Source organism: Arabidopsis lyrata (assembly GCF_000004255.2).
Source record: "Arabidopsis lyrata subsp. lyrata unplaced genomic scaffold ARALYscaffold_8, whole genome shotgun sequence".
Taxonomy (NCBI): Eukaryota; Viridiplantae; Streptophyta; class Magnoliopsida; order Brassicales; family Brassicaceae; genus Arabidopsis; species Arabidopsis lyrata.
The window spans coordinates 760112-781088 of record NW_003302548.1 but is presented as its reverse complement, the minus strand read 5'-3'; the positions used below and the strand labels follow the sequence as shown (position 1 = coordinate 781088).

The window sequence follows — 20977 nt, the reverse complement described above, 5'->3', positions numbered from 1 at the left end:
AATCTTTTATTTATGATGTGAAGTGTTTTGGTTAGATTGATTGATTAATTTATTTGACGATGAAACCAAATTTCTCTAGAATAATGGAGAAAACATGTCACTAATCATGAGACTATGTTATTCTGATCAAATTCCTCACTATTTGACCAACTAGCAATTACTGAGTTTGAGTAATTCATAATTTCTAGTTTTCTAGTACTCCGTAATTTTTTTGTTGATGTTGAGGTTTTTGCACAGATTTTTTTTTCTTTTCTAAATTAATATATCATTTACAAAATTTTTAAAAACAACTCAACCAATAATAAAATAATTTGTATAATACAAATGGTCAAAAGCAATAAAAATTAATATTTTTTTATTGAAAGTTGAAACAATCATTTAATTTGAAACATTTTTTTCTCCTAAAATATAAACTATATAAAATATGGAGGATATTATTTAACTTTGAAAGAAAAAAACATAGAAAACTAAACAAAAAGATGATCTGTAAACAAATTTTTGAAAAGAATCGGACAAAGAAAACAAAGAAAATATATATTAGAAAGATGAGTCATTTAAGAAGACAAAAAATAAGACAGACAAACCATGGATTGGAAGTATAAAGAAAAAAAAAAACTTTTAACAAAAAAAATAATACAGAAAAAAAGGTATTTAAGAATACCTCGTTTATATATGTTATTTCTTCATCATTTAAATGATTGGCCATATATGGTAATTACAGTAAATAAATATATAATTGGACTGAAGCTATAAAAACTTTTTAAAAAGCTGCTAGGCACTACCTAATTCTATAAAATTACTCGCAAGTAAATCCCACAACTATCAAAATTCATTTCCAAATTAGGCAAACGAATCCTAAACAAACACTCTCACATTCTCATATCTTCTTCCTTTTTCATAAAAATAAATATGGATATTTGTGAAAACCAAGAACAGTCAACTTTTCTAGTTTGCTCTCTTGATCTCTTTTTTGGCCATCAAATTGACTTACAAATTGAAAATTTCATTTAATAATTTGACTAAATATTCACAACTGATTTTAGAAAAAGAGAAGGTATTTTAAAATACCTTATTTTATGCCATATCTATTAAATTAATGGAGAAGAGCTTGGATTTGGTGGTGGAGAACAGGAGAAGCTAGCGCAACTATTCGAACCGCTGACGCTAGAGCATTGACACATGCTCATAAACCACCAAGCTGCTCGAATAGTCGCGCAAAGCAGAGCACCTTAAATTTGTTCATCGTGTAGTTTCCTCTTCGTTAGACATAAAGGAAACTTAAGCTAAAGCTCACTCTCCCATAACTTAGCTGCACCACTAAGCCAGTTCCAATAGTTGCAGTAATGTCATCATGTGCTCGTAGTTGCAGTAAGACCACCTCCAATGTATTTCTCTATTTTTGCCTCTAAAATAGAGGAACTCTATAATAGAGGAACTCTATAATAGAGGTGAGTTTTACTCCAATGTATCCTCTATTTTTTCCTCTATAAATTTTAACTCTATTATAGAGGAATAATATAAAGAAAAAACTAAAGATTCTCTATTATAGAGGAGTATATTGTCTCTCTCCTCTATTTTAGAGGGATACATTGGAGCAAAATCTCCTCTAAAATAGAGTTCCTCTAAAATTGAGGAAAATATAGAGGTGAGCATTGGAGATAGTCTTAGGGGTGAAAATAGAGGTGGGTTAGAGTGAATTTTACTCTATAATAGAGTATAGAGGTGGGTTGGAGATGCTCTAAGCTTTCATTTTCTTCTTCCTTTGCGTTTAATTCTTAATTTTAAAAACACGTTTAATTATCTCAAAATGCTAAGAAAATAAGACTCGTTAAAACAGTGTTACTAAAGACTCGTTCAATGCAAGTTAAAGCAATCACACACACAACTAACAAAACTCATTTCTAAATTAAGTAAACAAATTCTAAACACACACAAACACACTCTCACATTGTCACCATACACAAAATTTTAAAACACTTGAAAAGAAAAAGAAAAAATTATATATTGCAAAACCAAATAAACATTCAGTCTTTAAATTTCCCACGGCGGAGATAAACAATCTCCGACACTCTTTTCTTCAATGCCGATAGCGAAACCGATCAACCAAAACACTACTGTTCCATATCCCCCTCAACATTACAGTAAACCGCCTCTAGTCATAATCCTAACCGTGATCCTCCTCGTCGTTTTCTTCATCGGTTTCTTTGCTCTATATTTCTGCAAATGCTTCTACCACACTCTCACCGAAGCTTGGAATCACCATTACCGCAACGGATTACCCGAAAATCAAGTCCAAGCACAACAAGATCCCGTTCAACCACCGGTTAACCCTGGTCTCGAGCCACATATCATCCAATCATTCCCTTTGTTTCCATTCTCATCCGTCAAAGACCTCAGGGAAGACAAATACGGTCTCGAATGCGCCATTTGTCTTCTTGAATTCGAAGAAGAACACATCTTCCTACGACTCTTGACAACTTGTTACCATGTTTTCCATCAAGAATGCATCGATCAATGGCTTGAGTCTAACAAAACATGCCCTGTATGTCGTCGGAATCTAGATCCAAACGCGCCTGAAAACATCAAAGAGTTGATCATCGAAGTCATACAAGAAAACGCACACGAAAATCGCGATCAAAATCAAACGTCAACATCAAACGAGGTTTTGTTGTCGAGACAAAGTAGTAGTAACAACGAGAGAAAGATTGAGACGTTACCGGATAAGTTCTCGAGATCAAAAACGACGGGACATTCAATTGTGAGGAATAAACCGGAGGAAGAAGATAGGTATACTTTGAGGTTACCGGATCATGTTAAGATTAAGGTTACGAGAAGACATAACAATAATCAAACAGAGAGTTGTATTTCATTTGGTGAGCTTATGAGAAACAGAGGAGGCCGGTTTGGTGAAGTTTCTGGTCAATCTCTTGTACCGGAATCATCAGGAAGTTAAAAGAGGATTTACAAACTTTTTTTCAATTTAATTAGTTCATTTTGTTGTTTTTGTATTTCTTAATTAGATAGGATTTTAGATATATTCAAATGAAAAGTTGAATAGTTCATGTCAAACAAAATTTATTTAATTTATAACATCTACAAGCACTCTTATTGCTTTTTTATTATTGTTATTATTTTAGGCCAGCAGTAGTCGTACATGCTTAACTGCTTAAGTAGGTAGGTTTGGACAAAATACTCAGACCGAAGAACCGAACCAAGTTTTAGATAGTTAAAAATATCCGATTGGTTTACACATTTTGGATATTCGAAAATTTTCTTTAATTAATTTGACAATCTAGTATGGTGTTGTTTGGTTTATGGATAGGTAAAAAAGAAAAACTACTGTCAAACTAATATGAAACTGACTTTTTATATAACGGTGTGTGAAAATGAATTAAACAAGAGTCACCTCTAATAGTCAAAAGACTGGATGTCATGTTACTTAGTCTAATTTTTAAAATAAACGGGAAGTTGTTTGTGAACTCTTTTTATTTTCGCAGTTTTAAAATAGACGGGAAGTTGTCTATGTTTATTTCCGTCAATTAATTTGGCAATTTAAATTTACAAGATTTTTTTGTCGTTTTATTACATCATCATTAGAGATATTTAATACCAATGGTGTATATCGCTCTATATAAATATCGATCACTTGTTTTGGAGAACACCAACATATTCCAATAATTTTCTTAGATTATGTGGTACATTTAGAAAGTACGGAATGAAAATTTTTATGACAATATTGATCGAGATCCACGGACTACGAAGCACATTATATGGCCCAATTGGAGGTTGCTAACAAAACACGGACTCCTGTGATCGTTGGTTCAGAGGAGATAAACTTTCCAGGCATTGTTGGTTCTTGGAACACTGCCAAATGATGATGGGAGCTGCCAACCTGCGAAAATGTTTGCACACAGAAGTATAAGCACTTGTTTGGGCAATGATCGGCCAAGACAAGTGAGCGTTCTCCGACAGAGTGGCCCTCGTTCTCTACATCTACATATTTGGAGGTGATTTTTGATTTTTGAATTTGATTTTTGGTTTCTCGATTTACGAATGTAAAAAAAGCGAATAAAAGTTTGTTGGCTTTATGTAATAAAAAGAAAAATGCAAATTGTTCTATGTATGATAATAAAGTTTGTTGACAAAAAAATATATAGAGGGAGGGATGTCATATATAGAGGGAGGGATGTCAATTGGGAGGGATGTCAATTGGGTTGTCCAAATCCGAAGAATAGCATTTTTCCGGCCAAATCGTAATAAATTTTTAAAGAAATAAAGAAAAAAAAGATATCCTCGGATTCGGCTGGACGGCCCGTTTGTTTGTGTTAGAGGGCTAAATGAGTTAAATGAATTTTTCTAAGCGGGCGGTAAATATGAGTTTTTCTAACTGTCCAACCGCTTCGAATTTGGACGTGACCAAATCCGATGATGATGATGAACATCTTGAGAACACTCAAGACCACTAGGAACGACTTGCATAAAGTCTGAACTTGTAAACAATTTTAATTTGCAAAAAACTGCGGTAGCAGTCTACTAACAAAATGTTCGAGTTTCTCAACTAAAATGTACGATTAAGTGCGTTCAATAACACTTTATCTTAATCAATCTTTTAAAGGGCAAATGTGGCATTTGATATCTCAATAACTTAACAAAAACCATTCCACTTTTTTTCTATTACATATGAACTTTATCAAATTTTAAAATAGCTATAAACGGAAAACATGCACAAGAACCATTTTAAAACGACTAAACGATCAACATTAAGCTATATATCATATTCGAATTTAGATTTCAACTTACTTGATAATTTTGTCTCGTTATGAAAGGTTCCACCTTCCTCAAACAGCTTCTACATTTTTTTTCCTGCAACTCAAAAGCTGTGGTATTAGAAAAACGATTAATTAGTATTGAATTCTCAAGCAATTAGAGATGCCCATTGAAATAAATTCGAATTAAACTTGGGGCATTCCAAAGTCTAATTATAATCGTAACAGAGCAATGAATCAGAGTAGTATAATGATGATATCACATAGAAATCCAGAAAACATAAAGCAGAGAAACAAATTCGATTGTGACTCTTAATAACGATTTTCAATAACCCTAGCGACTAAAACATCAACAAGATCATGAAGCTACATATCATTCCAGGTTTAAAATTAGAAATCAAGCAGATTACGAGAAATAAACATAGCACATAATTCAAGGTTAGATTTAAACTTAAGCAGATTACTTGATATAAAGTTTTGTCTCTTTACGGTTTAAGTTGATCATGAACTTTCCAAAAGTTTCCACATTTTCCCAGAATTTTGCTACGCATAACTGAAGAATAAATCAGATTAGTATAATGAGTCCAAAAACACACAACACAGAGAATCAAACATGAACAAAATCATTTGTCTTGAAATCAAAAACAGAGTATGAGAAAACAAGAGCCATGGGATTCGATTTTGAGAAAGTACAAAAACTTTGAAACCAGAATCATAATAACAATACATGAGAAAGGAGATTTAGATTTCGAACTTACTTGAATTTTTCTTCTTTGAGCGAGGATTTGATTTGTAACGATGAACAAAAACTAAATAAACTGAAGATAAAAAAAAAAAACAGAGACTTTTGAATTGGAATGATTTTTTAATCTTTATTATGGTAACACTAACGACGTATATATAGAGAATAGAACTCATAAATTTAGCCGTTTAAAAGTTACCGTTACTTATAAAAAAAAAAAAAAGTTACCGTTAAACACAACGGCTAATTCATTCAAAAAAAGTCGATCAAAAGTGAGAAGTGACCGACGAAACAAAGATTTTTTTTCCTAATTAGTAATTAACTAATTACAAAGATTATTTCTTACGACGTCGTTTCACTTGCGAGGATGGTCAATAAAAAACAAACGACAGCGTTTCAAGTTTGTTTACGCGGCGTTGTTTTAATGGCGAGGAGATGGCTTGTAAACTCAAACGACAACGTTTTAACTTAGTCTTGTATTACACGACGTCGTTTAGAAGACCAAAATTCGTCATCGTCAAGCTCTGCTTCTAAATTCTCGAGTTTTTTTTTTTTTTTTTTTTTTCTGAATTCTCGAGTTTCCTTCCATATCTGTCAAAATACGTGATCCTCACGTTTCAATGCAACCAAATTACCTAAAAATTCTACAATTCTATGTTGATTCGATTTAGTGGTAATCTCTCGGAGAATGGTTCGTGGATTGATGAAATTCCCAGGAATCTCAACGAAGTTATTAAACATAAGCGTTGATTCTCTCTGCAAATTCCGAAACTTGGAGAAAGCAGAAACATTACTCATAGACGGAATCAGATTAGGTGTTCTTCCAGATGTTATCACTTACAACACTTTAATCAAAGGTTACTCTCGTTTCATTGGAATCGACGAAGCTTATGCTGTTACACGTCGTATGAGAGAAGCTGGTATCGAACCTGATGTTGCTACTTATAATTCATTGATCTCTGGAGCTGCTAAAAACTTGATGTTGAATCGTGTACTCCAACTGTTCGACGAAATGCTTCACTCAGGTTTGTCTCCTGATATGTGGAGTTATAATACTTTAATGTCTTGTTACTTTAGATTAGGGAAACATGGAGAAGCGTTTCGGATTCTTCATGAGGATATTCGTTTAGCTGGGTTGGTTCCGGGGGTCGATACGTATAATATTCTGCTTGATGCGCTTTGTAAAAGCGGTCATACGGATAATGCGATTGAGTTGTTTAAGCATCTGAAGAGTCGGGTTAAACCGGAGCTTATGACGTATAACATTCTTATTAATGGTCTTTGTAAATCGAGAAGGGTTGGTTCTGTGAATTGGATGCTGAGAGAGCTTAGGAAAGCGGGTTATACTCCGAATGCGGTTACGTATACAACGATGCTTAAAATGTATTTTAAGACTAAGAGGATTGAGAAAGGGCTTGAGCTGTTTTTGAAGATGAAGAAAGAAGGGTATACGTTTGACGGGTATGCGAATTGTGCGGTTGTTAGTGCTTTGATTAAAACCGGAAGAGCAGAGGAGGCGTACGGGTGTATGAACGAGCTGGTGAGAAGCGGTACACGGAGTCAAGACATTGTTTCGTACAACACGTTGTTGAATATGTATTTTAAAGATGGGAATTTGGATGCAGTGGATGATCTATTGGAGGAGATTGAGATGAAAGGATTGAAACCTGATGACTACACGCATACGATTATAGTCAATGGTTTGTTAAAAATAGGTCATACGGGAGGAGCCGAGAAGCATTTGGCACGTATCGGAGAGATGGGGATGCAGCCGAGTATCGCCACTTGTAACTGTTTGATTGATGGGTTGTGCAAAGCGGGCCACGTAGATCGTGCGATGAGGTTGTTTGCGTCAATGGAAGTTAGGGATGAGTTCACTTACACTTCTGTTGTGCATAATCTATGCAAAGACGGGCGGCTTGTATGTGCTTCGAAGCTGCTCTTGTCGTGTTACAACAAAGGAATGAAGATTCCGTCATCGGCTAGACGAGCTGTGTTGTCTGGTTTAAGGGAGACGGTATCTCACCAGGCAGCAAGGAAGACACATTTCAAAATTAAAGCAGCTATTGAGTGTAATGCACTAATTTATCCTTAAAGACATTGAGAGTATCATATAGAAGAAATTTGATTTGTACATGAGAGCATAAGGGCTGTTTCATACTAAATTATAGTCGAAATTCGAGAACTCTCTTAACCATTTGAAGATATATTTGTAATATTAGCCAAACTTTCTTCAACAACATCAATGAATTGAGACCAGTTATTGAGCAACAAGCTCTTAAATATAGCTAAATTTGATAACTTTTAAGGCTAAGTGTTTATCTTCTTGGTGTTTAATTTAGTTATTTGATTAGAGTTTTGGTCAGAGTCTTTTTAAGGGACCAAAGACGCCACTTTTGAAACCACTGGTCCCAAAACGAAGCCATGTTACTCATGTGCTGCTTCTGAACACAGTTAAAAAGGTAATCTTTGAACTTTGAACTTTCTCTATACAACTTTTTACTATTTGGGTTTCTTTGTTTTTAACAGAAAACAGTTTGAATTTTTTTTTTTTGCAGAGGACTAAAGATAAGACTGAGTCTAGTCTCTCGACGTGGACAAATCTGACAAGAACAGTGTCTGCTCTTCGTCCTCTTTGTTGTTCTTGTCTCTCTGTTTCTCGGACTTTGTAAAATGTTACACTGACTTCTCTTAATCTCTTTACATAAGTACAAAGATCTATTGCATGTTAGAGATGATGTTTTCGTAAATTTTAAGAGACATGAACACGTGTTTGTTTGTTGATGCAACGAATCAGATTAGAATAGACACGTTTTCTGGGTTTATAAAACATTCACAGGAATCTTTTAAGTTAAATTCTTGATAAGAGATAGAGACTTTGGAACTTGGAAGCAAACGGTCGTTGTTGCTTGTCAAAGAAATTAAGAGATTATAGTTTTGGATTAAGCAACACAAATAGAGACTGATTGTTGTTGAGTGTGTGTATACTTCATTAGCTAATGTGAATTTTATTAGCGACTATAAATTAAATACTGAGATTATCCAAAAAAAACCTGGTGGTGGGCATAAATAACCAATCGAACTGAAATTTTCAACCAATTTTTTTTATTTTATTCCTGAAATAATTCTAACCCTAAAGGCTAAAAGTCACAAAAGAAAATCTGTATCAAAAGAACTCAAACCAAACCCAAAGAATTGATGCAATCATGCAACCAATCCGAAACAAATAAATCCATAAAATTAATATTTTAGTTAAACATATAAAAATACATTTCAATATACAACATTTTATAATATTAATCATAATTAGTATATTTACTTCATTTTATTAAACTTATTTAATCCAAAACCGAACGGATCCAAACCAAATCAAAACATTTCATACCGAAGTGAACCGAAGTAAAATTTTGTTTTAGTTCGGACCTATGTTTTGAAAACCGAAAACCAAAAATCCGAAATCGAAAAAACCAAACGAAATTAAAGAAAAGGAGTGAGCATACCTAAAAAAAAAAAAAAAAAAAAAAAAAAACACTAGTGTAACCTTGTTCGATTTTCGTTTGCTAACCATTTAAAGTTAACGGCAATTGTTGAGTGTTCAAAGAATAAACAAATATAGTAGTTGTAGTCTAATTATTGGTCGTTAATTTGGTTTTGTATACTTTATCAATTGTAGAATTTTGCATGGTGTTTTGTTTCTGTTACCAAAAATATTTGATAGATTTTGTGTCCGGAGCTGTTGTCTAATTCGTGAAAGTTAACGTTTTTGTTTTTGAGAGATCTGACATTTTGTATCAGAAAAAAACAGAAAAGTGCAGATAGTTAAAAAGTAATTTAAATAAATAGAGAATTTTATTTTAAATCACGGGCTGTGTTTTTTACCTTCATAGCTTCTTCTGGTCCTTCTAATGTGCAAACAAAACTGACTGATGAAATGGAGACAGTCCTTTTTTAATTATAAGCATACAATTGCAATTAATAATTTCTCACTTTTCCCAATATAATACATGTATAAAAAATCTTATGGATATATATATTCAAGAGGAAAATAAATAGCAATTGTGAAATTTTGCTTTCTTCCAGCACTCATTTGTCTCTTTATGTGTATGTTATTGTCCGGTCCCCACGGTCCAACATTGCTAAATACCTAACCGGTTTGGTCCCATTTGTTTTTCTTCTTGAGTCGAATATTTGGAATTTGGTCTACATTTAGATGATTGAGTTTTCTTTCTTTTTTTCATCGAATATCATACCACATATATATTTGGTTTATTTTCCCATTTGTGTTGATCATTTTTCAAGAGAAACGAATTTGTGTGTGATCATATTAGAGAGAAGAAAACATTATAAACAAAAAAAATCCGACATATTTCTGCAAATTTGACATACAAAAAGTAATTCTCAAATATATATTTTTTTTTTAGTCGCAGAAATACCATATTTTATGTTTTATTTTTCAATATTACCAACCATGTATCCATCAAATTCCCAAAATACCAAAAAGTTTAGGTTTCGTAACGGTTCTCAAAAATTTTAAACGTAACGTAAAAAAAATTAAATTCAACTATATGAAAACAAGTGTGTTAGCATTTTTGTATTGAAATTTGAGTTTTGCAACTAACAAGAATAATGTATGATATGTTTAGTTTAACAAAAATAAAATAAAAAATAATGTATGATATGAAGGATTTCTTTTGGGGGTTGCAAAAAGTTCTTTTTGGGTTGAAACTTGAAAGATGTAAAAAGTTTTTAGTGTTTTACGGGAGTAAAAAGGTTAATTAAGTGAAAAAGAAAGAATGGTCCACAATTTCGAGAAAAGAACAAGACCTTGGACTCTCTCTGACCCATCTCACGTGCCACCAGCACTCCATTTCGCTTCTTCCTTCTCTAATCCTTTTCTCATCTCAATACATATGCATTTTATATTTATTTATACACTATGAGTTCGTTGGAAAAAAAAAAATTGTACGTTATGATTTTGGAAGATGATTACAATTTACACACTTTGTGTAATTTTTGTTTTTGCCAACTCTTAGACATCTCTTTTAACCATCTATCAAAGCATAGTACTTTCTTCGGCGTTGATCGATAACTCAGTCCTTCGGTTAAACCTGGCTGAATTATTAGCTTCTATCGAATATATCTAGTTTATGATTTTCTTTTCCAAATTCTTAAAAAGAATTTAAAATGAGTCTTTGAATTATATAAATACGATGGATAATTAATGTCTGAAAAAGTATGTCATTCAGCAAATTCCATAACTAAGGTTTCTTCAGAAGCTAGCCTTCCATGATAGTACCGATCACAATCAAATAATGTCTCACATGTACACCCTCAGAGCACCATAGCTTCAACGTTTGTCATTTTTTTTTCCTTTTAATCATTGCCTTTTATTTTTTCGAAAATGTCGTTTTCGCCCATAATTTTTTTAAAACTTTATATATATTTTCAAAAATAATAAATGAAAGATTTGGAATGATGCTATATAAATCAATGATACTTAGTAATTCAATAAGGAATAAACGTCGTGAAGAGCAAAATGACTCTAGAAGCTTTATCAGCAAACGGTCTCTTAAACTTTTTGCTCTCCGAAACTCTTTCACCAACTCCATTCAAGTCTCTCGTCGATCTCGAGCCATTGCCGGAAAATGATGTCATCATATCCACGAAGACAATTCCGGAGATACCTCATCAAGAACCGCCACCACCGCGACAACCACCAGCGACCAATCGAGGGAAGAAGCGGAGGAGAAGGAAGCCTAGGGTTTGCAAAAACGAAGAAGAAGCTGAGAATCAACGAATGACACACATTGCCGTCGAAAGAAACCGAAGAAGACAAATGAATCAACATCTCTCTGTCTTGCGATCTCTCATGCCTCAACCTTTTGCTCACAAGGTTTAATTTCTTTTGATGGATATTTTTTTAATGTTTACAAAATTTAGTTCCCTTTACAAACAAACAAAAAATGTTTACAAATTTCAACTAGGGTTTTAATATTTATGGAGTATTTTAAAACAAAAGGTTTACTATTTTGTACTTTTGATATGGGTTCAATTTATATTGAGAGTTCACTGAAAATGATTAAAAGTATCATTTTGATTTTCATTTTTTGTGAAAGATTCATTATAATGGTTTAAATCTTCTATTCGAGTTTCAATAATTATGGCCGTATCTATAAAAGGGTCTAAACAAATATATATGGGTTTTTTATTTGTTTACTTATATGTTTATTTTTGGTGGATTTTGTTTTCCATGAAAGGGTGATCAAGCTTCAATAGTTGGTGGAGCCATAGATTTCATCAAAGAACTTGAACACAAATTACTATCTCTTGAAGCTCAAAAGCTTCATAATGCTAAATCAAACCAGTCGGTTACTTCTTCAACAAGTCAAGACTCAAATGGTGAACAAGAGAACCCTCATCAACCGTCTTCACTATCTCTATCGCAGTTCTTTCTTCATTCCTACGATCCCGGCCAGGAAAATAGAAACGGCTCAACAAGCTCGGTGAAAACCCCTATGGAAGATCTTGAGGTCACTCTAATCGAAACTCATGCTAACATCAGAATCTTGTCGAGAAGAAGAGGTTTCCGGTGGAGCACGATGGCTACCGCGAGGCCACCACAACTTTCGAAGCTGGTGTCTGCTCTGCAATCGCTTTCGCTCTCTATTCTTCACCTTAGTGTCACAACATTGGACACTTACGTTATTTACTCCATCAGCGCCAAGGTAATAAACTAAAACCCTCATCTTAACCGGACTAAACCGGATTAGTTCAAATGCAATTTGAGCGGTATTTCATAAAACATTACAACATTGGATATTTATGCTACTTACTCTATCAGTACTAGTGTCATATAAGTATATAACTCTTATCATCTTAATTGAGCTAAACCGGAGCTAAACCGGAGCTAAACCGGAGCTAAACCGGATATGTTCAAATACAATTGGAGGGGTATTTTGGGAATAAATGTTACGAATTTAAAGCTAGACGGTAGATTATGTGCGGTCCAAGGGACAGAGCATATAAAAGGAATGTCTATGAACTCTTAACTAGATTTGGTCCAACATTTATTACCATACTTGGTGGAGTCATTTTTCTTATTTTTCACCTATTTCTTGAAAACAGGTTCAATTATTGCCACGTGAAATATTAATATTTGACTTTTTTTTCTTCGAAATTCACACAATATTATTTTCAGGGGTTAAAATTGTAAATTTTATATCATTTTCTTATTTGAATCTTGAAAGGTGGAAGAGAGTTGCCAGCTAAGTTCAGTAGATGACATTGCAGGAGCAGTTCACCACATGCTAAGTATCATTGAAGAGGAGCCTTTTTGTTGTTCACCAATGTCAGAATTACCATTTGACTTCTCTTTGAATCACTCAAATGCCACTCATTCTCTCTGAGGAATCTCTTTTTTTGTTGTTGTTGTTCCTTCTTTTAGTTTTATCACATAACACATCTTTAATCTTTTTTTTTCTTTCAGAATAAAGAAAGGTATAAGCTTTCTTTTTAATTCCTAGGTTCTTTTTTCTGACTATGTAAAGACTAAATGTGAATTTACAATGACACATAACATATTAGTTGTTTTAGTCTTCTTTTTATGCACTTTCTGATAGTAAGTTATAAATTAGCATACTTGTGAGTGTTCGAAGTTTTTATATATAATTGGATTCTTATTTATATAAATCACCTCTCGATCTTGGATATTAGTTAGTATAAACTAAACATCTTTTTAGTGTGTTTATTATATAATTTCAAGGGCTAAACAGTGACACTTTTTGAAGATGGTTATCCAATTTAAGATTCTAAGTTCTAACATGCAAATGGAAAAATCTAATAAAATATTTTTATCGTATTTAAATCTTGTTTGTGATAAATTAATTTAGATCTACTGTTACACAAGATTTGGAGACATCCGCCATCATTGCGAGTGAGATTGTTGTGTTCGGTTGCTTATGTTGTTATATTACCCATCAACATCCACGACACTATTTTATGGACCTTTTTCCAATGGCCCATATTAATAGTTTTAGTCTTTTATATATGGGCTTTATTTGATATATCCGTCTGGCTTTAAGCTGACAACAGAGAGAGCACTTAAATTTTGGTAATGATTACCCGATTCACATTTTTTTTTTTGGAACTTTAAAACAACATTCTAACTTAGGCTCCGAATGGTGACAACGGTTTGAGCGGTGCGGAAAAAGTGGTGTTAGTAGTGCAGTACGGTTCAATTGCGATGCGTTCCAAAAAACACATCATGCGGAACAAGTGTGATTACTGTGTAACAAGCGGTACAGAATAATGTTTGAATGGTAAAAAAACATTATGCGGTTCATGATAAATATTTGAATGGTGAATATAACAATTATGTTGTGGATGTAATAGTTATCAAATTTTTAACTATTTTTTAATACTTTGGATAATTATACCTTTTTAACTAAAATTGAATTGTTTTATACAATTAACTCTCATATTTTTCAGATTTTAAAAACCATTAAAAAAAAAAAAACTTGAACCGCACGTAGTCACCTAATAACACACCATAAGTGATGTATACTAACCACACACTGCGTTTTTTTTTACCAAAATGATCCACTTCTGTTTTTAATTATTTTATTCTGCAACAGTGATGTGTCAAAAATTGTGCTTAAATGATAAGATAAAGTCTATTGAACCGTACCACGTAGTGCGTTTAGGCTTCCCATTCATTGCCTTAGAGCAACTCCAACCATAGAACACCAAATTTGGTGTTTTGGTGTCTCCTTGGAGATGGTCTTAGTATCTAACTTCGGACAAGGTTCCAAATTTGGTGTTTTGGTGTCTCCTTGGAGATGGTCTTAGTATCTAACTTCGGACAAGGTTTCTCCTATAAAACATGTATAAATGCTCATCATTTTTGGTACAATACACAATATTTTGCTCAATGCTTATCATTTTCGACTTTATTCGAAACCGAGGATCTTGTACTCAAAAAGAAGTGGAATTCTTGACTTTTCTTCACGTAATAAAGATTCTCTTCATTATCTCTTCTGGACTACATGTGAATTTGGTCAACATGTTCACATTTTCCACATATCTGGTTCGTTGTAATGGTGTGTTGTTTATTATAAATGGAAACAAATTTATTTAGTTTTTAGATTGTTAGCATATATACAACTAATGTCTATATATAATACTAAGAGATTAAGAGATGGACATAATTTTTGTTTCATGTTTTATTAATATGTACCTTTATAGTTTATTAAATGATATTTGAAAATAAGATAAAGGTTATATAAATGTTTGTTGAAACAATTAGCTAGACATAGATATTTGTTTTCAAAGTCATTTTGCATAAACCACTTACATGTCGTGTTCACAATCAAAATGTAAAATTATTTTAAAAAATTAATTTGAAATTATGGCCAAACAAAATTTATATTTTAGATATAATTTTAGGCGAATGTAGATTATCGTGTTAATTTCTCTTTTAAAAGTTTAGTATATTTCTTAATTCGAGGGAGTCTCGTACAAATTTTATGTATATGAATGTAAAAAGAATTATATGGAGGACCAAATGATAGTGTGGTGGTTAGTATTTATAAGAAAGCGCTTATTTTGTCTACAAATTTTCAAATTTTTGAGTTTTTTATTTGTTATGCAACTTTAGCAACACTCATTTCACTTTTTTTTAAAAAAATTCTAGTGTCGTCTGGATCAGAGTCTTCATATGTAAGAAGACACAAATCACTTTATGCATTGTCGTGCTCAGACTTGTGGAGGCATATGACATGTTTATAAAATATGGCTATGGTAATATGTTTAATCTAGTAATCATAATACTGAATCGAAATAAAATATTAGTAACAAAAACTAAAACTGTAAAAGAAATCAAAATAAGTTATTTTCTTTGTTTATATGCTTTCTAATAATATTCTTTGTTTTTTCTAATAATATTATTTGTTTTTAATATATATCTTTACTTATTATTATATATTATTAAAAATATGTTTTCAGGATAAGAAAATCTCCTCTAGATAATTAAAGACATAGTTAAGTATATAATTTCCACTAAAAAATTTCATAAAATAAATATTTTATATCAAACAAACTGAATAGATAAACTTAATTTTTTTACAAAAATATGGCCTTTAATTTAAAAAAAAAAAATGGTGGCTTTGGGCATTTGCCTTTTTTGCCAAAGGATTGTCACGACTCTAGTTGTAAGATCTCTGGATATGCTCATCGGAAATGATAATCACGGACTCTAACTGGATGTCATTGTCGGCCATTGAAGAATACAAAAGCGGTTTGAAAAATCGACGATTGCGAGGATAAATTACAAGAAATTAGAATATTTGGTAGGTTTAGTGAATTAGGCTTTTCGAAAATCTGCTATTCGGATTTTTTTTTAAAGGGTAAATATTTAGTTAAATATGATTTACTAAAATTAACTATAATTAACTCTTTCTTTTGGACTTTTTTTTTGTTTACACAAATGGGTCTAATCTTTTGTCCCATATTTGTAAATATGTATTCGACGTGGTTTTTCTTTTCTATTTTTAGAGAGAACTTTGTAATTAAATCATTTTTAGAGAGAACTTTGTAATTAATCTAAAATATAACTAAGGGTAGTTTTGGTTATTTTCATGTATTTTGATTATTTCGAGTCTAAAACATAACTGATATCTTTAGATTTATAACTATAATTTTGGATATTATGGTTATTTTAACTCTAATCTAAATTATGCAAAATTAGTAAACGTATCTTTTACGCTACATTTTACTTCAAACAAATTAAATATTTATATTTTTATATATAATAATTACAAAACTATTTTGACATAACGACCAAACAATATAATTTTAGAAGTATACATTGTAGTACTTTCTCTTATAAAAATTTTGTATTTTTCTTAATTCAAGTGAGTCTCGTATAAATTTTAATGTATACGAATGCGAAATTTTTTTTACATAATTTATATGGAGTCAAATGATAGTGTGGTGGTTAGTATTTGTAAGAAAGATATCAAAAATTAACTATCTATTTTCAAATTAAGAAATGTGTATTTAAATTAATTTTCTTTTAGAAATTAATTCATCAAATACTTATCTTTTACTCACCTTAAATACAGTAATGATAACTAGACACTTTGCGTATTTGTCAATTTGTGTGTCATCTACTCATCTTCCCACAATTTTCTTATGATTAACTCATTAAAATCAACATTATCTTGTACTCACCTTTGGTAATCAAAATTGAAAACCAATACACTAATTATAAATATATACTTTCAAAAGTGTAATAATATATAGCTTTGATTTTTTTTTCTCTTTTGAGAAAGATAAAGTCAATATACCTAATTTAAGAAATGATCCACACTTTTTTTTTCTTTTCAAATAGTTACTTCTTTTTTTTATTCATTTTCACACATGTAAAATCTTCCTCTCTCAAAGTTATTACCATTACCCTAAATCCCCTCAAAACCAAACAAATATTTATAAAACATTATTCACTTTTCACACATGTGAATCTTTTTCTTTTTCTGTCTCTCTTTAGTTATAATTCTATCTCTCTCTCTCTATTACAAACCAAAACAGATTTCAAGAACACAAAAACAGAGTTAAAAACTCTCACCTCTCCCAAAAAAGATGCCTTTAAGTAACAATGTAATCGGTTGCATAAACTTCATCACCGTCCTCCTCTCTATTCCGGTCATCGGCGCCGGAATCTGGCTAGCCATCGGAACAGTAAACTCCTGCGTCAAGATTCTTCAATGGCCAGTAATAATCCTCGGAGTCTTAATCCTTTTAGTAGGTCTCGCTGGTTTCATTGGAGGGTTTTGGAGAATCACATGGCTTCTTGTTGTTTACTTAGTAGCCATGCTTGTTCTCATTGTTCTTTTGGGTATTCTTGTCGGATTTATTTACATGGTTACCATTAAAGGCGCTGGTCATCCAGAACCAAGTAGAGCTTATCTTGAGTATAGTCTTCAAGATTACTCTACTTGGTTACGTAGAAGAGTTCAGAGATCTTATAAATGGGAAAGGATTCGTACTTGTTTGAGTACTACTTCTATTTGCCCTGAACTTAACCAGAGATACACTTTGGCTTTAGATTTCTTCAATGCTCATCTTGATCCCATTCAAGTAAGTATCTTTTGCTCCTTAATTCTTGATTTTGACTCTTTTTTGTTAATTAGTTTTTGGTCCTTCAAGTTTTGGGTGATTCTTAGTTCTTGCTGCAGTTTACCTTTTTTCTGTTGTTTTCTTTCTTTGTTCCTTGTAGTTAATTAGTTTTTTTGGCGTCAGTTTGTTTCATTGATTGAAGAAAACTAGGGTTTAAATTGAATAGAAAAAAGTATGAGGGTGAAAGTAGAATGGCCATGAAAATATAGGGGTAATAATGAATGGCCATGAAAATAATAGGGGTGATAATGAAAGATAACATTGGTGCTTAGCTTGTTAGGATTGTCTAAAAAATACCTGAAATAAGATATTTTTGATTAAAGTTGAAATATATCACATTTCTCTTTTGTTTAAGGAAATTCAAATTTAGGGTGTAAATTGAATAAATAAAAAGTACAGGGGGAAATTGATTGGCCACGAAAAGAACAGGTGGATGAGGTAATGATATTATAAAATAGAAAATGATTCTTAGCTTATAGGCTTGTGGGAACCAAAAACTGGAAAAGTTTAACCTTTTGATAAAATAATATAAAACGTCCCAACTTTCTAGATTCTTCCACTATGTGCACTTAATCAGTCACGCCGAACTACTTTTTTGCCCCTATATTTATATTTTATTTAAATCTAACCCCATTTCTTTATTTTCAGTCCGGTTGCTGCAAGCCCCCAACAAAATGTGGTTTCACATTTGTAAACCCAACTTATTGGATAAGTCCCATAGATATGTCTGCTGATATGGATTGTCTACAATGGAGCAATGATCAAAACACTTTGTGTTATAGTTGTGATTCTTGTAAAGCCGGTTTGCTCGCAAATATTAAGGTAGATTGGTTAAAAGCGGATCTCTTTCTCCTTTTGGCGCTAATCGGATTGATCATCGTTTACATTATCGGTTGCTGCGCGTTCCGAAATGCGGAAACTGAAGATATCTTCAGGAAGTACAAGCAGGGTTATACTTGATCAAGATGAGAAGTTTAGTGGCAAAACTGTGAGGAATTTTAAAACTTATTGGATTCCTTTACTTTAGTTTCTCTACGTTTTGGCCCATGTAGTCTGTTTTTATGTGTATTACCAGAACATTTGTTGTAACTGGAGGCATGTGTTGTATATCTCTTTGATTTGGTTTGTGAAACCTAATTAATTATCTGTTATTGTTATATAATCTATCAAAAACCAAATTTTGCGATCAAGGATATAGTCATAGAACCAACATTCTATTACTTAAAAACACCATAATATCCCTCACTGTCTAGTCTCATTGCATCACACTAAAACTTTACAAGAAGATATTGTATATATACACTTACTAGCTACTTGACTAATTCATAGCACTATCTTTTGGTGTCTCGTGTATAAGCTATATAAGGATGTCTCTTATATTAAGGAAAACTGAAAACGTAACACAAGCTTCTTCTTCTTGATTCAATCTCAACCCAGTGGAGCTCGGTGAGGAATTCCCTTTCTACGTCGCTTTCGCAGAGAACCAGGAGGAAATTGAGGTGTTGGTGGGCTGAGACTCAGCAGATTTGAATTGTCATTCTCTGCTCCTGAACTGTTATTCTCCACTCCAGAACTGTTGCTTGAATTATCTGATTCAATCGTCGTATGCTTCACTCTCTTCGCAAAGCTTCCAGATGTTCCTGCAACCTTTTGATTCAATTACCACAAAAACACAGAGAAGAAGTTTATCAGAAGAATGACTCTATGCTCAGAAATATAGAAATGTGAAAGAAAAAAAGAAGACCAAAACTCTAGAAGTAACCACAAAACAAAGGAACGTTTGGTAATAGATGCTTAAAGTGTTATCATAACCCATACCAAAGTTTATTTCATCTTTCATATCAGAAAACATGCAAGAGTGTGAATGGTAATTGAAGTGCAAGTAGGTATATGTACCTTGCAGCCAATAGAGCAGAAGCGGACGCAGTTCTCGGCAAGGCCACGATAACAGACCTTGCAGGTATTAGTAAACCCTTTACCAGGCCTAGACTGAGGCCTCTCATTCAAGAACAAAACCTTTGCGCTATTGATCACATATGTCTGAATGCTTGATATGTCTAAGTACTTCTGTATCTCATTGACCCTTATCACATTATGATAAGATGATATCCTTATCTGCAGAAAAACCAACAACTTCTTAACATTCAAAACCGAAAGAATAAGAGAACTTTGGAATGCGAAATGCAACACACCTGAATGGTACGATGGTTCTTGTGGTCAGAAAGACATAGAGAACAAAGCGAGTCATTGGTACAGTCTAAGCAATACATATTGCATTCGCTTTTCGGTGAGTGTCCATGAGACTTGCATTGAACAAAGAAGTGTTCGTTTAGTAAAGGTTTCAGCCATAGAGGCCATTGATTCTCTTCTTCCTGCAAACACCATAACTCATTAGCCATTATCCCAAAGAACTTTATAAAAAAAAAAACAGTTTTTTGACTTATACGTATCAAAAGTCTCCTCCTTTACATAGACTTGACTCTAATGGTGTTTAGTTTATTTTATAATCTTGCAACCAAAGATAATAATGAATCCCGAAATTCGTTTTTGAAGATTATATTCTGTTTTAAGTTTTTATAAAAACAAAAGCAATTTTAAGAGCGATAAGTACGGAATCGAATATTAAGCCGTGAATCTAGTTCGATAAAGATCCTAATTTTTAATCTCAAGATTCTTCTGCTTCCATTTTCCCCCAATTTAAAACCCTAATCTACCAACTACATTACTCAAACGCTTCAAGCATTGTTCTTCGTGACTCAATAATGACGAAAGGTTATAATTTCCAAAGAACATTATTTAGATTCCTTCAAGAAAATCGAAAGCATTGTTCTTTACACCAAAACAGAGCATTTTCAATAAGTACTCAAATTTGAACATCTGAAAACGAAAATTAGGGAAAAAAATACACACAAGAGTGGAAACATATCAATTCAATCAAAACCCAAATCTTAGAATCGAAAATTAAGGAGTAAAAGATTCGAATGAACACAAAAAGTAGACAATGTAAACAGAGTTTGAACAATGTGATATTGTGGAAAAGGGTTTGTGATAAGAATTACCATCAATCTTCTGTTCTTAGGTTTGATTTCTCGATTTGGGTTCTCGTAATCTTCAATCGCCATTTCAAAATGTAGTAAAAGACCGAACCTTTTTTTGAGTCAGCACCAAAACTTTTTGAGGGTTTTAGAGAGAGAAAGGGTTTAAGAAAGCGAAAGAGAGAGAGATTGGTTTCTTGCAGAGAAGACGAAGCGAAAAGCAATGAGAAAGAGTCCTACTTATCCTCCCAATGTCGACT

General features: G+C 32.5%; 5 protein-coding genes and 1 long non-coding RNA gene across 6 annotated transcripts; 4 read left to right on the top strand and 2 right to left on the bottom strand.

Moving 5' to 3' along the window:
• Window positions 1-1773: 1773 nt before the first annotated feature.
• Window positions 1774-3096, top strand: LOC9301245 (RING-H2 finger protein ATL30). Its single transcript, XM_002865125.2, has one exon. The coding sequence runs from the start codon at window positions 2081-2083 to the stop codon at window positions 2951-2953; it is 873 nt and encodes a 290-aa protein (XP_002865171.1). The 5' UTR covers window positions 1774-2080; the 3' UTR covers window positions 2954-3096.
• A 461-nt stretch (window positions 3097-3557) lies between these two features.
• LOC110225843 lies at window positions 3558-5619 on the bottom strand. Its single transcript, XR_002329992.1, has 3 exons — window positions 5525-5619; window positions 4801-4863; window positions 3558-3892 (listed from the first exon to the last, which is right to left on the bottom strand). It is a non-coding gene; the product is annotated as an uncharacterized LOC110225843 (long non-coding RNA).
• Window positions 5620-5833: 214 nt separating this feature from the next.
• LOC9301244 (pentatricopeptide repeat-containing protein At5g46680) lies at window positions 5834-7775 on the top strand. Its single transcript, XM_021015929.1, has one exon. It carries the CDS (start codon window positions 6197-6199, stop codon window positions 7601-7603), a length of 1407 nt encoding a protein of 468 aa, XP_020871588.1. The 5' UTR covers window positions 5834-6196; the 3' UTR covers window positions 7604-7775.
• A 3180-nt stretch (window positions 7776-10955) lies between these two features.
• Window positions 10956-13110, top strand: LOC9301243 (transcription factor bHLH71). The gene is made up of 3 exons (XM_002865123.2): window positions 10956-11401; window positions 11766-12233; window positions 12756-13110. The coding sequence occupies exons 1-3, from the start codon at window positions 11045-11047 to the stop codon at window positions 12912-12914; spliced, it is 984 nt and encodes a 327-aa protein (XP_002865169.1). The 5' UTR covers window positions 10956-11044; the 3' UTR covers window positions 12915-13110.
• Window positions 13111-17028: 3918 nt separating this feature from the next.
• LOC9299470 (protein TORNADO 2) lies at window positions 17029-18839 on the top strand. Its single transcript, XM_002865122.2, has 2 exons — window positions 17029-17643; window positions 18331-18839. The coding sequence occupies exons 1-2, from the start codon at window positions 17146-17148 to the stop codon at window positions 18640-18642; spliced, it is 810 nt and encodes a 269-aa protein (XP_002865168.1). The 5' UTR covers window positions 17029-17145; the 3' UTR covers window positions 18643-18839.
• Window positions 18840-18877: 38 nt separating this feature from the next.
• Window positions 18878-20977, bottom strand: LOC9301242. Its single transcript, XM_002863347.2, has 4 exons — window positions 20742-20977; window positions 19875-20054; window positions 19579-19797; window positions 18878-19329 (listed from the first exon to the last, which is right to left on the bottom strand). Exons 1-4 carry the CDS (start codon window positions 20802-20804, stop codon window positions 19111-19113), a joined length of 681 nt encoding a protein of 226 aa, XP_002863393.1. The 5' UTR covers window positions 20805-20977; the 3' UTR covers window positions 18878-19110.

Excerpts from the sequence above, each read along its gene's own strand:
- LOC9301242 (XM_002863347.2), bottom strand. The coding sequence starts at position 20,804 with ATGGCGATTGAAGATTACGAGAACCCAAATCGAGAAATCAAACCTAAG. Across the intron at positions 19,798-19,874 it reads AGAACCATCGTACCATTCAG|ATAAGGATATCATCTTATCA; the intron begins GTGTGTTGCATT and ends GTTTTTCTGCAG. Across the intron at positions 19,330-19,578 it reads TCTGCTCTATTGGCTGCAAG|GTTGCAGGAACATCTGGAAG; the intron begins GTACATATACCT and ends TTGAATCAAAAG.
- LOC9301244 (XM_021015929.1), top strand. The coding sequence starts at position 6,197 with ATGGTTCGTGGATTGATGAAATTCCCAGGAATCTCAACGAAGTTATTA.
- LOC9301245 (XM_002865125.2), top strand. The coding sequence starts at position 2,081 with ATGCCGATAGCGAAACCGATCAACCAAAACACTACTGTTCCATATCCC.
- LOC9301243 (XM_002865123.2), top strand. The coding sequence starts at position 11,045 with ATGACTCTAGAAGCTTTATCAGCAAACGGTCTCTTAAACTTTTTGCTC. Across the intron at positions 11,402-11,765 it reads CTCAACCTTTTGCTCACAAG|GGTGATCAAGCTTCAATAGT; the intron begins GTTTAATTTCTT and ends TTTCCATGAAAG. Across the intron at positions 12,234-12,755 it reads TTTACTCCATCAGCGCCAAG|GTGGAAGAGAGTTGCCAGCT; the intron begins GTAATAAACTAA and ends GAATCTTGAAAG.
- LOC9299470 (XM_002865122.2), top strand. The coding sequence starts at position 17,146 with ATGCCTTTAAGTAACAATGTAATCGGTTGCATAAACTTCATCACCGTC. Across the intron at positions 17,644-18,330 it reads CTCATCTTGATCCCATTCAA|TCCGGTTGCTGCAAGCCCCC; the intron begins GTAAGTATCTTT and ends CTTTATTTTCAG.